Source organism: Antennarius striatus, chromosome 12 (genome assembly GCF_040054535.1).
Source record: "Antennarius striatus isolate MH-2024 chromosome 12, ASM4005453v1, whole genome shotgun sequence".
NCBI lineage: Eukaryota > Metazoa > Chordata > Actinopteri > Lophiiformes > Antennariidae > Antennarius > Antennarius striatus.
The window spans coordinates 20,129,074-20,144,993 of NC_090787.1; the positions used below are offsets into that span (position 1 = coordinate 20,129,074).

General features: G+C 41.2%; 1 protein-coding gene across 1 annotated transcript; it reads right to left on the reverse strand.

Moving 5' to 3' along the window:
* Positions 1 to 658: 658 nt before the first annotated feature.
* On the reverse strand, positions 659 to 15,415 carry nyx (nyctalopin). Its single transcript, XM_068328455.1, has 6 exons — positions 15,287 to 15,415; positions 14,752 to 14,813; positions 10,430 to 10,716; positions 5,434 to 5,738; positions 1,934 to 2,663; positions 659 to 670 (listed from the first exon to the last, which is right to left on the reverse strand). The coding sequence occupies exons 2-6, from the start codon at positions 14,771 to 14,773 to the stop codon at positions 659 to 661; spliced, it is 1,356 nt and encodes a 451-aa protein (XP_068184556.1). The 5' UTR covers positions 14,774 to 14,813; positions 15,287 to 15,415.
* Positions 15,416 to 15,920: the final 505 nt, after the last annotated feature.

A 15,920-nucleotide genomic window follows, 5' to 3' on the forward strand; every position in this document is an offset into this window, starting at 1 on the left:
CAGTAAGACATGAAGGGGAAATCGGGTTATGTGAGAGGCGGGCATGGAGAAAACTGAGGGATTTAATCGAAGGCATATGGCACTGGTTCGTACTGTCTCCTCTATACCTGTGTGTGTGTGTGTGTGTGTGTGTGTGTGCGTGCGCGCGCGTGTGTGTATTTTGAGTCTGTACCCATATGTACTGTATAAGTGTGTGATAATTACCAATGATATTCAATGAACACCAATTGGGATGGATCATGGGGAAGTGAGAGCTACCCCAAAATCTACAAGAAACATACTTTATTAATCCCACGTGGAGAAATTATTTTTTTCCACTCATACACTGATTAATGGCATACATACATAGGTTTGCACAGGCCCTTGAAACAGACACAAACATACACAACGGAGCCTGTAAGCATGCAGTTAGTACAGTGGGAGGTAGAGTGACGGGCAGCTCCGACCAGAACACCTCAAATGAGCGGCTTGTAGGCAGGGGCAGTGCCTTGCTCAAGGGCACCTCGACAGTACTCGGGAGGTGAGCTGGCACCTCCCACTGCCAGCTCACACTCCAAGAGAGACTGGGCAGGAGCGGGAATCCTGCGATCATTGGACGACCCGCTCTGTCAACTGAGCCACTGCCACCCCATCTAATGGGATTTCTAGTCACAATGCGTCAACGCATTCCCTACATCACACCAGAGAAGATGTTTGTGACTCAGATTAACATGGTTCTGCAAACATTAAGGGAACAGGTTTACATTTTCAACTGCAATTACGGTAATACCTGCTTATTCAGGCATTTCATGGCAACAAATGTTCCAAATGCCAAATTTCTCAAGTCATTATGTGTGGTCGTGTTGAGTTTTTTGGAGGACTAGCATATTAACAGATCTTAAAGATGCACAGGACCGTTTACTGTTCTGGATTCAAAGCTGAATCCCACAGTGAGTAGCCAACAGGCCAGTGCGCAGATTAACTGGTCAACTTTTTGGTGGAGGCTGAAAGGACTCATTAAGTTATCATGTTGAAAGTTCAATAACATTTTTTATTTAGAGAAATATATTACGTCAAATCTTGTCTCAAAAACAGCATTGATTTAGATCAAATTATTTACATTGACTATAATGAAAACAAAGCATTAACTGATGTTATAACAGCTCACAGAACACAATATATTTATATAGAATATGTTACAGAGCACTACATGATTGTAATACAGTATAATGAAACTACAAACATTAGAATCAAGATGTTCTGACTTGCCGCTAACTTACAAATGCCAATCACACAGACCACACCAAAAATAGATCCATTTGTGGAAAACTAGTGCATGCATTGGGGAGAAGAGCAATGATAAGGTCCCTCCATTACCCTGTAGCATATACAAGCAGCAGAAATGTTGAGCATCGTGCAATAGATTAATGAAACTACAAAACCTCCATCCAGAGTTGAACAAGCAGAGGAGATATCTCTTATCTAATTTAACTTTAGATACAAAACACACAGTAGAGACTATGTAATGCTATGAATATGACATCATATTAAATTAAAGTAGACAAATATAAATTAGACAAAAAAAGTGATGGGTCACCTGCATATTTTTACCACCACTGTAATCAGTTTTAGAATCAACACTGACATCTCTAATGGTAGACTGAGCAACCGTACAATTTTTTCATAACTGTTCATACAGATGCTGTGTTCCAACACTTGGGATTTGTCTGATATAAGTAGAAATAGAAATATCATAACATCATAATATCTAAACAGCTACCGTCACCATCATCTTTATTTTGTAAAGCTGAAAATGTTAACTTGACCTACTCAAATTCAACTAGAAAGCACTCATAGTGCTTACCATCACCAAATTTATTTTAATTTAAGTAGACTGGCCAAATAAAACAAATATGACCCACACTGCAAGGACAAAAAGGAATGAAAGGTTTGCCCTTTGACCTCTAATTCCGGCAGAGAGCTGTCCATCCTCTGCATCCAGCAGGGTCTGGTTGTGAAGACTTTGTGTGCTGTTCCCCATCTCCTCTTTGAGCTCCTGCTGGAGCAGTTTTGAGATTAGGCTGTTAAAGCGGTTCTCTGTGGTGGAGATGATTTCTGTGCTAGCTGTAGTCCAATTCAGCTCACCAGGGTCCACACATGTACCATTCACAGTGGTGAAGACAACCTCACTGAGATCCAGGCCTGCAACAGGGGGAGGCAAGGCACAGGGTATGTCCCGCACTAGTTTGTAGTTTTCCATCCACTCTTGTAGCCATTCTAGGGCGCAATTACACTCCCAAGGGTTTCTGAAGAGGTATAGACGACCCAGGAAGTAGATGGGCTGGAAAACAGGGAAGGGAAGGCTTGTAAGGTTGTTGCTGTTCAAGTGAAGTGTAATTAAGCTGGTCAGGTTCTCAAAAGTGCCTTCCTCAATGTAAAGCACCTGGTTTCTGTCCAAAAATAGGACTTCTAGCTCCACCAAGTCACTGAACCAGGTCCTGGACACATTGATCAACTGGTTACCGCCAAGATTGAGCATCTTGAGGTGATTAAGACCCTTGAAGACTTCTCGGGGAAGATCAGAGAGCAAGTTGTCATTGAGATAGAAGTTTTCCAGCCGCCTAAGGTCCTGAAAAGACTGGTCGTGAATCACATTGATGCGGTTCTCCTGAAGGTTCAGGTACCTGAGATAAAAAGACAGAAAATGTTCAAAACTGTTCAAGGTTAACTAATTCAACTAATATTTAAATCAAAACCAATTTTAGACGGATGCAAAAAAATAAATAAATCTGCTTCTGTGAACTGCCACGCCTCAGCTCAAGTACAATCCAATGACAATCTGGAGAGTTATCTGTAACTCAACTTGTTGATCCATTAATTCATTCATCTTTTTCTGCTTCAACCACTGTCGTGGGTCGCGGGGAGCTGGAGCCTATCCCAGCTGACGAGGGGTGTGAGGCGAGGAAACTCCGGACGCAATGCCAGTGCACCGTGGAGCCACACAGAGACAGACAAACAGGCACACTACCCACTGTGCCACCGTGCCACCCCTTGTTGATCCAGCAGTGGCCAATTTCATAGATAAGCACCTAGGCCAATCAGGCAAAAACAACTGAGTCTGACATGACAACTGCAATTCAGTAACCTTAGCTACAGCAACTGCAGCACATTCTCCTCCTTCTCGTTTCGGCTTTTCCCTTCAGGGGTCGCCACAGCAAATCAATTGCCTCCATCTAACCCTGTCTTCTGCATCCTCTTCTCTCACACCAACTACCTTCATGTCCTCTTTCACTACATCCATAAACCTCCTCTTTGGTCTTCCTCTAGGCCTCCTGCCTGGCAGTTCAGAACTCAGCATCCTTCTACCAATATATTCACTATCTCTCCTCTGGACATGTCCAAACCATCTCAGTCTGGCCTCTCTGACTTTATCTCCAGAACCTCTAACATGTGCTGTCCCTCTGATGTACTCATTCCTGATCCTATCCATCCTGGTCACTCCCAGAGAGAACCTCAGCATCTTCATCTCTGCTACCTCCAGCTCTGTCTCCTGTCTTTTCCTCAGTGACACTGTCTCTAGACCAAACAACATCGCTGGTCTCTCCACAGTTTTGTACACCTGTCCTTTCATTTTAGCTGAAACTCTTCTATCACACATCACACCTGACACTTTCCTCCACCCGTTCATCCTGCCTGGACACGCTTCTTCACCTCTTTTTCACATTCTCCATTGCTCTGGACTGTTGACCCTAAGTACTTAAAAATCCTCCACCTTCTTGATCTCTTCTCCCTGTAACCTCACTCTTCCACTCTCATTCACACACATGTACTCTGTCTTACTGCGGCTAACCTTCATTCCTCTCCTTTCCAGGGCAAACCTCCACCTCTCTAGCTTCTCCTCCACCTGTTCCCTGCTCTCACTGCAGATCACAATGTCATCTGCAAACATCATAGTCCAAGAAGGGGCTCAGAGCTGATCCCTGATGCAGTCCCACCTCCACCTCGAACTCCTTTGTCACACCTACAGCGCACCTCACCATCTACTTTCCTTCCAGATGACACACCAAGTACTCTCCTACCTGTCTCTCTGATCACATTAGCTGTAGTTGTCCAGTCATCTGGAAGCACCTCCTGACCACGCAGAGCCTGTCTTAACTCCTTACTAAACGTCATGCAACACTCTTCCTTTTTTAGCTTCCACCATTTCGTCTTCTGCTCTGTCTTTGTCCTTTTCATCTTCCTCACCACCAGAGTCATCCTACACACCACCATCCTATGCTGTTTGGCTACACTCTCACCTACTACTACTTTACAGTCACTGATCTCCTTCAGGTTACACCGTCTACACAAGATGTAGTCTACCTGTGTGCTCCTACCTCCACTCTTATAGGTCACCCTATGTTCCTGCCATTTCCATCCTTTTTGCAAAGTCAACCACCATCTGTCCTTCTGCATTCTTCTCCTGGATACCAAACCTGCCCATCACCTCCTCATCACTTCTGTTTCCTGCACCAATATGTCCATTGAAGTCTGCTCCAATGACAACTCTCTCACTTCCAGGTATGCTCTGCATCACTTCATCAAAGTCCGACCAGAATTTCTCCTTCTCCTCCAGCTCACATCCTACCTGTGGAGCATACCCACTAACAACATTAAACATTACACCTTCTATTTCTAGCTTCAGACTCATCACTCTATCTGACACTTTTTACCTCCAGGACATTCCTAACAAACTCCTCCTTCAAGATAACTCCGCCTACTCCATTTCTCTTCCTATCTACACCATGATAGAACAACTTGAACCCTGCTCCTAAACTTCTACCCTTGCTACCTTTGCACCTGGTCTCCTGGACACACAGTATGTCTTACCTTCCTTCTCTGCATCATGTCAACCAACTCTCTACCTTTTCCTGTCATAGTTCCAACATTCAACGTCCCTACTCTCAGTCCTATACTCTTGGCGTTCCTCTTCTCTCTCTTCCTACGAACACACTTTCCTCCTCTCCTTCTTAGACCAACAGTAGTCCAATTTCCACCAGCACCCTGTAGGTCAACAGCACCGATGGCGGTCGTTGTTAACCCGGGCCCCGACCGATCTGGTATGGAAGTCGTAGGTCGGATTCGCATTTTTGATTTTGCAAAAGTTTTACATTGGATGCCCTGCCTGACACAACCCTCTGTATTTATCCGGGCTTGGGACCGGCACAACAAGACACTGGCTTGTGTCTTCTTGTGGCTACATTAACTACATACAGAGATCACATGAGTCATCCTCTCCTTGTGATATCTTTAATAAATGATAAAGTAACCTTCTACAAATTTTGTCTTTACAAATGACTAAAATATTGGTAGACTAGAGTTTGGGTTACTGTTAGGGTAATGGTTTCTTGCTAGAAATGCTAGGGATAGCCATTGAGTTCACAATACTTGGTCTACTCCCAGCCAGTGACTTACTTTAGACTGCCCAGGCCTAGCAGGGAGTTGTATGCAACTGCTTCTATCTTGTTCCTCTCCAGGTAGACGTGAGTCAGGTTCTCCATGCCTCGGATGGCGCCAGGGATCCTCCTGAAGTTATTCTGAAAGCAGAACAGCTCCCTCATTGCTGTTTGCTCAATGAAGATGCGGTCAGGAATGTTGAAGAGGTTACAGTCTGATAAGTCGAGACGCAGCAGCTTCTTCAGTCCCGTGAATGTCCGTGTGTGAAGATAGCTGATGTACTCATTATGTGCCATTTTCAGGTTCAATAAGTTGGAAAGACCCTGCAAGACAGAAGTTTGATTAAAAGGCAAATTTTAAAATGTATTCACACCTGATAATATTTAAGACCCCAGAAAGCTAAAACAACTGTTAAGAGAACAACAGTGGTGGGGGGAAAATGAATTTGGGCTGTCAAATATTTGAAAGTGAGATATAACAACTGTCAGATTCATGTCATAAACAAAGAAATTCCAGACAACTTTAGAGTCATGTAGAAGCTTTTGATAACTTTTTATTCATTGGATAAAGACTTCCAGTTGGAAGTTGGAAAATACCATCTACACACCTTTTTCGTAACAGTTAAACTGAAATCATTAAATTGTAGAAAACCTTTAAATAAATATTACACTATTCTTATTATTATGAAGAAAACATCATTCCTCTTCAATGGCATAGAAGATCTGCAGTGGAACAGGGACTTGGAACAATATCTCAGCTTGATAAACTGAGTTTAAAACTTTGGCTAATGAAAGAACATGAATCCACATTCAAAATTGTTAGTTTAGGATTAATGTGAAAATAGAATTACACAAAAATCCTTAATTGGTCAACATAAAGAATAGAGACCCAATAGACAGTAACTCAATTAAATATTTGACCAAAGTTCTGCATGAATTGATTGAGGAATAGAAACCAGATACCCCTGAGACTGACTATCAACCACCAAAAGGGAACAGTATAGCCATGTCTTCACAAAACTGACTGGACGGCTTCAGCCCCACCCAACATTGTTCCACATGCTTAACGTTTCTGTGAAGATTCTCAGTCAGGGTAGATCTCTATGTTGACTGCCTAGTTGACTTTATTCTAGACAAGAGATTCTCAAATTACTAATATATTTACACATTTCTGACTGTTATTACATGCTTTTAAATGTCAATATGAGATCAAAAAGGATGTTTTAGTTCCACAAGTGAGCTGATCGACACCCACGATGCCTCTGTAAATGACGTAATGGAAAATTTGAACAATTGCCTGTCCTCTTCTTTAGACACTGGTGGTTCACTAAAGGTTATAAAGACACCAATCAACAGCCTCCCCACTCCCATTGTTAAGGTTACAAGGATTTGCTAAAAGAAAATGGAGGAAACCAGACTCACAGGTCACAATAATATCCAAAAAGAAGTCATGGCTGGTTATAGCAAAGCAACAAATCTGAAAGGAATATTTTCTCATGAATTAATGCTTTTACAGAGAGTACTAGAAACTGTATTAAATGAGATGAGATGTATTGTCCTCCATAGGGGAAACTGTTCTCACTCTACACACAGTTTTTGTCGGTGGCATGCATATACATACTGTACTGTATGTGAGTACAGGTCCGAAACACACACACACACGCACACACGCACGCACACACACACACACACACACACACACAGGGGACCTGTACGCATGCAGGTTGTGAGGAGGTAGGGTGGTGGGCAGCGACTGTGGATGTGCCCAATGAGCAGCTTATAAGGGGGAAGGTGCCTTGCTCGAGGGCACCTTGGCAGTGCTCAGGAAGTGAGCTTGGGCCTCTCACTGCCAGTTTACAGTCTGAAATTTTTGTCCCGAACCGGCAACTTCCTGTCCCCAGCCCAAGACTTAGTGGACTGGGTTACTGCCGCCCCATATAATACAGTGCGCCCTCATTCTTTGCATTTAATGCATTCCAGGAACCACACGTGATTATGGAATCCGCGATTGAGATTGCGATCTATTTATGTTATTATTTTTCAGTAATTTAAACATTTTTGACCCTCCCCATACTGATATTAAACCACCTTCTATCTGTATTACCTTTTCCCACGCTCTGATAGACTGTTTAAAGCACCTTTGTGTCTCACGAAAGTCCGAGGCTGATGGAACGGAGCGCAGTTCCGGATACCGTCAGCGTACAGTATTACAGTGATTTCCTACCAAAAATCTGCAATGAGGTGGAGTCACGAGTGTTAATACGCAAATGTGTGAGGGCGCACTGTATATTACTGTCTTATACAGGATGCTGAGATTTGAACTGCCAGGCAGGAGGCCTAGAGGAAGACCAAAGAGGAGGTTTATGGATGTAGTGAAAGAGGACATGAAGGTAGTTGGTGTGAGAGGAGAGGATGCAGAAGACAGGGTTAGATGGAGGACACTGATTCGCTGTGGTGACCCCTGAAGGGAAAAGCTGAAAGGAGAAGATATTGTATTGTAATATAATGTAGTATAATATTATTGTCTACTCTAGACCAGCTATTCAGTCCTGTTCCTACTCTACTTGTCCGCAGTCCAGTGTATCACACTGGAATGAGTTTGAATATTCTTCAGCCATGTAATAGAAAAAAGGCATTATTATTACTGATGGAAACACAGACCATTTTAATAAACCCTGTGTAGAAGGTGTGACTATAGGAAAATTCACCCGTATAACTTTACGTAAATTTAGCAAGACTTTCAAAGGACGTAACTCCTTCATCCAACTTATTTCAGCATTGTGTGAGGGAGCCTGTGACAAAAGGTTTTCATTGTCCGTAACTCATCTGCATGTTGCTGTGAAAATAAAACCTTCGACTAACCGACTGACAGATGAATTGATTACTAATCATGTACCTACATGATAAAACAAATGCAACACCAGTTGTAAAACTCCTCCTGAAGAAACCATTCCAGATTGTAATACACTAACTACCAATCAGTAAATATCCAACCTTTTTTTTTATTATTTGAAAAGATTGAGTCATTACAAATAAAAAAAGATTCCTACAAGTCCTGAAATGGTTTTTAATAAAATAATCAGTGTTCTTAGACCAGGCATGACAAATTACGGCCCGTGAATCATGTGCAGCCCGTTGAGCTGTGTAATCCGGCCCGCCCAACTTGTTTTACTTTGATGCAATTCTCAAAAATGAGAGATCAGCAATAAATCCACAGTTATGAAATAGCAGTTGTAAAATAATTTTTATAGCATATGTATGCATTGCTGCCTGTTAAAGCCCAAAACCATCTATATAATAGTTTTACATGTCATTTGTATGAGTACAAATAAACACTTCATCCATCTGCTCCTCAGCTGGCCCACCTGTCAGATTTTAGAACTCTGTGTGACCCAGCAGTCAAAGACGTTTTCCCACCTGTCAGACTAAATTCAGAATGCTGGTCATATTGGACTTGATTGATTAATTGTCAGACTTCCGGCTTTTAATTAGTTCAAAACTTATATTGATGTCCCCAATAAGTTTTTTTATCAGTTACATCAATCATGGTTATGGAAGAGCATAATATCTGTTGTGGGGTTACAGAAAGGGACAATCTGGATCCTTTCTGTTCTCATTAAATATATGCCCCTTGTTGACATCATTAGAAACCCCAGTGTTTGTTTTGATATCTATACTGACAAACAGCTGTACATTTCAGCTTAACTGAATAGTACCCCAGATACAGACTTTATAACCTCTCTGACTAGAAGTTATACATTCCACGATGGAGGCTGAATCAAAAATTGATAAAATTAAAATAAAAGTCTTGCTATTGCTATTTTGTGTTAATTAGTTGAGTTATCTGAGAAACTTCATGGAAATAAAACAGAGTACTCAAGCATAAAGTGGTGTGTGGGACTTTTGATTACCAGGAAGTGCATCAGCTTTTTCATTTGCGTAAATGCTCTGGAATATCTCAGTGGCTTAAAGCTTGGCTTAGCCTCTACAGCCCCCCAGGATAAAATTCAGCAGAGGTAGAGAAAAACCAGAAGGGGAGATGATCTCCTCTCTCTCTGTCTGTGTATATATATGTATAAACACGATGGGGAACATGTATGGAAGACAACAACCCAGGAGTCGGTGAACACAGCCTGACTTTCCCGTCCCTACTTCAGCGCCTTCATCAAATCGCCGAACCTTAGCCATAAAGACACTGACTCTACCTGGCCTATCTGCCACTCTCTCTCTGTCTCCCTCTTTCTCTTACCCTGTCCCTTTGTTCACTTATTTATTTTTCCACCCAACCGGTCAAGGCGCATGGCCACCCAAAAGAATCTGGGTCCTGCCCGGAGTTTCTTCCACAATGAGGGAGTTTTTCCCCGCTGCTGTCGCTTATGCTCTGGAGCGTTCAGTTGAGTTTTTTTGTCTATTAAAGCACTTTGAAATGTCTGTTGTCACGATTAAGCGCTTTATAAATAAAAAGATTGCTTGATTGATGAATATTTTGCAAAATATTGCCATATTATTACTTCCTGTTCAGCACAAGAGAACACCTACTAATGTAGATTTGTTTCACTAAAAAATGTTCTACATTTTGTACTTCCTCAGAAAATGTACCACTACTTTTCTGACATTTTGTGAGTCATTATCAAGCGATATTGCTACACCAAATCATGACACCTTGATCAGATGTTTTGTGCTATGGTATGTGCTAATTCTTCAACTGTCGCTGGCTCAACAACAGCTCGATGTTCTATGTTAAAGAACTAAGTTAGTTTCATCACCATTCCATACATTATAAACTTAGAGATTTGCTGAAATATTTAATAACTCTTCCCTATTGTGGTCTTCTTTAGATTGCAATGACCATACTTCAAAACAGTTGGATTGATAATCAAGAGCAGTTTTGCTAATGATCTACACATAAGAAGGAAAATAAAACTTCTTTTTTTAATCTTTAAGTATTTGAAGCATATCAAACAATGCAAAAGTGGATATTCAGTGAAATCAATACAAATTCAATTTCAGCAGACCTTGAAGGCTCCAGGCGTAATGAAGGAAATGTTGTTGTGGTCCAGAGAGAGAGATTTGAGAGAGGGGAGGGTGCCAAAAGCCCTCTCTGACAGGAACTTCAGTCTGTTCTTGTTCAGGTTGATGGTGGACGCCTCGCAGGGAAACTCCTTAGGCAGATCAGCCAGGCCAGAGTGATCGCACAACACGCTGCAACTCTTCTCCTGTGTGCAGGAACATGACGCTGGACACGCCCGAACACACGCCCACCGCGCCAGCGATAACTGAGGCAGCAGGAACAGTATAGAGACTGAAAGCAAGACAGAGAGAGGCCAAACAATGCAGTCAGTCCATGATGACGTTGGTGCTGCGCAAGAAACAGTGTTCAAGTAGGAATGCTTTAAAGGCTGATTATAGCTGTCTCTAATGTATGTCAATTATTTGATGACTCCTAAATTTTTTAATTTAAAAACAGGATGCATTTTGATCATGTGGTATGTTTACTTCATAATTCAGAATGATCTAGAATGATTTGGGATAATTGTCCTTTTGGAATGTCCAACTTTATTCAAGTTTCGTCTTCCTCACAAATGGAAGTATTTTCTTTTAGGATTTCCTGATTTTTGGTTGAATTAATGCAACCCACTACACTGGTGGAGTATTAACTAAATAAAATCAGTTGCATTCATATTATATATTTGTGTTTTTTTCAAGCGAAAACATTTTTCTATTGGCAAACACCAGTAATAGTAATTTATTTCAAAGAAAATCCAAACGTCCTGTAATTGCAGGAGGAGAACATACAAGACTGAAAGTGCATTAAAGACGGCCCATGCATTAAAGCTCTTAATACAACCTCATTCATTTTGGGGATGAAGCTGGGGTTTGGCTCTGAGTTGAGGAAATCGTCAGGATTGAAGTGTGACTGCACGTGCGTTCCCCTTCCTACGCAATCATAAAATTTAAACATAGTGAGCAAGATAATAATTTCCAAGGATATGAGGTGGAGGTGCTATGCCTGGATGTCGTGGCATCAGAAATGTTAAGATATAGCCTTCGACAGCGACGGTCAAGGTGTCTGACCGCCCTCCAGAGTCTGGGTCTGGCCCGGGGTTTCTTCCTCAATGAGGGAGTTTTTCCCAGCCGCTGTCGCTCTGGAGGGTTCTGTTGGGTTTCTCTATCTGTTAAAGCGCTTTGAAATTTCTGCTAATGTGATATAACGCTATATAAATAAAGATTGATCGATATTGATCCCTGTAGGGAAATTGTTAGTACACTCTAGATCTCACTTGTTAGTTCAATTGTATGCATAATGTGTCCAGGCCCGTGATGGCAGATGTGCCAAAACAAGTGGGGGGACAGGCGAAAGGGGCCCGTCTTTGATTACTCCATTCACTGTTTTAAAACACAGAAGAGGACACACAGTCGCAGCTACAGGCCACAGACTCAGGGGAGCCCCCACTGTCCCCAACGTCTCTAGCACCAGAACGCCACAACCACCTGATGCTGCTGTCGGCCCACCTGGCTGTGTCAGCAGAAGAATTCTCACAATTCCTGTCTGTGTTTTACCTAAATTTGGTCTCAGATTTTGGTTGAAATACTTTATAACTGGAAGATATCTATAGAAATCTTTTTGTTCCAGGTCGTGTCTTTTCTTCAGGTATTCAGAGCTATGGGATGTCCCCTCCTTAGTAAGTCAGAGATAATTTAGCAGCCCATTTTTTAAATCTGACATCATATCTATTTGGAGTAAATTCGGTGCCATAAGCACGCCATCGCAGCAGTTTAACTGAATCATTTATATTGCAAATTTTCACAGTTTCCTACCAGGGTCTCAAGTAGTACATCCCATGTAGTTCTAGCAGGTTCATCAGCTTTGGAGGTGACTGTGTGATAAATATATCAGTACATCGTCCGCAAATAAGGCCAATTTATTTTCTCCTGATGACACATTTTTCCTTTAATGTCTGTATTTTGTCTGATCCATTGGGCCAAAGGTTCGATGAATAAAGAGAAGAGGAGCGATGAGGCACAACAGCCTTGTTTTGTTCCTCTTTCATGGATGACTAGATAGATGAATAGATCATGTAGGGCTTCAAATAATTCAATAATAGATTTATGAGAGCCAGATCTTTCTACAACTTTATACAAAAATGACCACCTGACTGAATCAAAAGCCTTTTCGGCGTCTAGACTGATAATGGCTGTTTCTATTCCTTGTTCAATAATCCGATCTATTATATACAAAGTTCTCCTAATATTACCTTTTGTTTATCTTTGTCTCACAAAGCCAGTTTCGTCGAAGTGGATTCGTTTTGGTGATAAATTTTCAATTCTTTTCGACAGTATAGTTGTAAATAATTTATGGTTGATATTCAACACACTAATCTGTCGGTATTTGCTGCACTTCCTTTGGAAACACAGAAATAATGGCCAGAATTTTTTTTCCTCTTCAGTACCCAATTAGAATTTCTCAGTAGTACCGGAGTCAGTGTTTCTTTCATAGTTTTGTACCATTCAGAGGTAAAAACATCAGTGCAACATCTGCAGCAACTTTCCTGTTTTCAATTTACTTATTGCTGCATTTAATTCTCCCATTTTAATTTCAGACAATAGTATATCATTGTGTTTGTTATTGATAGGTAGTGGTTAAGAATGATTCAATCTGAAGGTCATTGTCTGTTCTTGGTTGGCAGTACAACAATTTATAATATATTTCAAACTTTTCTGAATATTCTTTGTATTTGTCTCGATATTCCCCGAGTTACGATTTCTTATTTTATATATTGAATTGTCTGCTTGTTGATTGCATAATCTGTAAAATAGGAGTTTGTGAGATTTTCCACTGGCTTCATAATAACGTTGTTTTGTGGGGAAAAAAAACAGCATTTTCTGTATGTCTAGATTTTATAAATTTTTAATCTAGTTTCCTTATTTAGAGTCTCTACATGGTCCCTTTGTAATTCCTTTAATTTCTCTTCTAAATTAATCAGCTTTTCTTTTCTGAATTTCTTGTCATACGAAGAGATGTTCTCGTGAAATAGCCAATCCCTTCCTGGGGGGATAGAGATATTCAGGAGGGTCATTCAGGCTCCGTTAATTCTCCCAGTAACCAAAACAAATCTTCCTCCTTTTTTGAATTTGGACAAAATTTTCCCTCTTTTGATTGGTCTATATAAACCATTCACAGTAAAAGAAGCTACTTTTAAAGTTTTATCTTGAATACATGTAAACAAAAATCAATCTCCATAAACAGTACTTCCTAGGACAGCTCCTCCTCCCTGAAGGAACTGACAGGGAGTGAAGATAGAAAAGAAATATTAAACCATAAATAAAAGACAGATAAACATGTAATGTAACAAGATTGTGTATGACTTCCACTTCAGAGGTCTTTGTTGTGACCCCACTAGAGTCTCTAGCGAAAGCCCATCCCTGAATCCAGAAGATGGGGCCCATCTAAAGATAGCTGCACCAAAAAGTCCCCCGCTACCCCCTGTAATCTTACATTTAGTAATTTAACATCTACTACTTATGTCATTATTTGCGGGAATTTAAACATTTATGACCCCCCCCCCATACTGATATTAAACCACCTCCTATCTGCATTACCTTTAAAACACTCTGACAGACTGCTTAAAGCACTTTTGTGTCTCACAGAACGTAGCGCACTTCCGGATGCCCTAAGCCAATAGAATGCGGGTACGGTATCAGGTGACTGCCTCCCAAAAATCTGCGATGAGGTGAAGGCACGAGCACAGATGCGCGAGGGCGCACTGTATTTCACTTTTTGGGGGGTAGGAGGGTGCAGTGGGGAGTTCCTTCACTAAGCTGCCGTCTTGCCGGCGCCTCACCCCAAAGTCCAAACGGAGTGTTTTATAAAACACTCCGTTTAATTAAATTTATGCATCATTTTCTTGAAAAGCCACTGATTCGCATTCGGGGTCACTAAACCACCTGCATCTGAAGTATTTTAACAAGACTTAATGGAGTATAGATTTGATTCTTTAGTCATAATAAAATAAGTTGGAGGCTAAACCCTTTTCAGCCGCTGGTGAAAACATAATGTGATTAAGAAGAAGCGACTCCATCAGAGATTAGCCCCGTAACAATAGCTATTGTCTGCCTGGGGATTTTACCTTTGATCCAGTCGGCATTAGATCAAGTTTGACTCGGCCTTTTAGTTTGATGACAGAAGTGAATGCGAATCTCTGGAAATTTAATTAAAATACATTTATAGATTTGTCAACCTGAGCAGGACATTTCACTATTTGAGGATTCCTTCCATCAGTATAGTTTATGAGATGAGAGAAGGAAATAGCTGAAGAGTGAAGAGATTAAAACTGACCAGTGAGAGTGACGACATTCATTGCTGTAGTCTATCCTCTGGGACATGCCAGGATTAACTGTCTGGAAAAGTAGAAGAAAAAAAAAAGGGAGATCACATCTGGACTTCACAATGAGCTTTTCTGAATATTAAATGTGTCCAAACCAGTTGTTGGTGTTTCATAAGGATCTGGTTGGAAGGTAGTTCAAGCTGTGTGACTATCTAACAGAGAAACATGACGACTATGATACTGTGGTAGAGGAAGACAAACTAGTGACCTGAAATAATGGCTGACCTACCTGTAGGTGTTTCCAGTCAGGTGTATCCATTTAGGTTACAGGTCCCTGTCCAAATAGTACATGCATCCATTTTGTTCATGTAATAGACTGCTCCGTAAAGGTTCAACAGCAAAACTGAGTGAGATTACTGCGCTTTTATACTTCCTCTTTACTCTCACACTGTGTGTGTGTGTGTGTGTGTGTGTGTGTGTGTGTGTGTGTGTGTGTGTGTGTGTGTGTGTGTGTGTGTGTGTGTGTGTGTGTTCCATCACACTCACACAAAGCTATCTGTTAATGGCAGTCAAATCCCCTGAATGGAACGATGGATGGATGAAGATGGGCGACTGGTCGGATTATGGAGGTAAAGTAAAGCCTGCAGAACAGGCTGCTGAGGCAGCGCAGTAACCTGGAAAAATAGAGATTACACCCCACCAACACACACACACACACATACACACACACACACACACACAAATGTGGTCATGAAACTTAGCAGAAATACAGATGTTGAAATGGATTAGGGGATGGGCTCATGATGGACAGAATCACTAGAACTCGTTAAATAGGATGATAGATGTGTTACATTGACTACTGTAAGGCCTCTGCTTTGACCGTGAGAAGTGGTCAATAAACTGGACTGTAGGATATGTGTGTGTGTGTGTGTGTGTGTGTGTCTGGTACAACCATTGTTTGAATATTGGTAGGGTAGGGTAAGGCACTTGGTCAGTCTCTAGTTACTTCTCTAGTTAACTAGAGACTGACAGTGAAGTAAAAACGTGAAATCTGTTTAATTCAACTTGTGTGAATGTAATGGTAATAACTTCCCTCATGTTTCTAAATGCAACACGGAACACACCAGAAAATGTTTATTACAGTGTATAAAGACAGAATTAGGCGTTATTGTGTCTTCTT

Bases quoted from the DNA above. Each gene is read 5' to 3' on its own strand.
- nyx (XM_068328455.1), bottom strand. From the start codon at position 14,773: ATGAATGTCGTCACTCTCACTG. The intron at 5,739-10,429 runs GTCTGCTGAAAT...TCTGTCTTGCAG, and splicing joins TTACGCCTGGAGCCTTCAAG to GGTCTTTCCAACTTATTGAA. The intron at 2,664-5,433 runs GTAAGTCACTGG...TTTTTATCTCAG, and splicing joins CTAGGCCTGGGCAGTCTAAA to GTACCTGAACCTTCAGGAGA.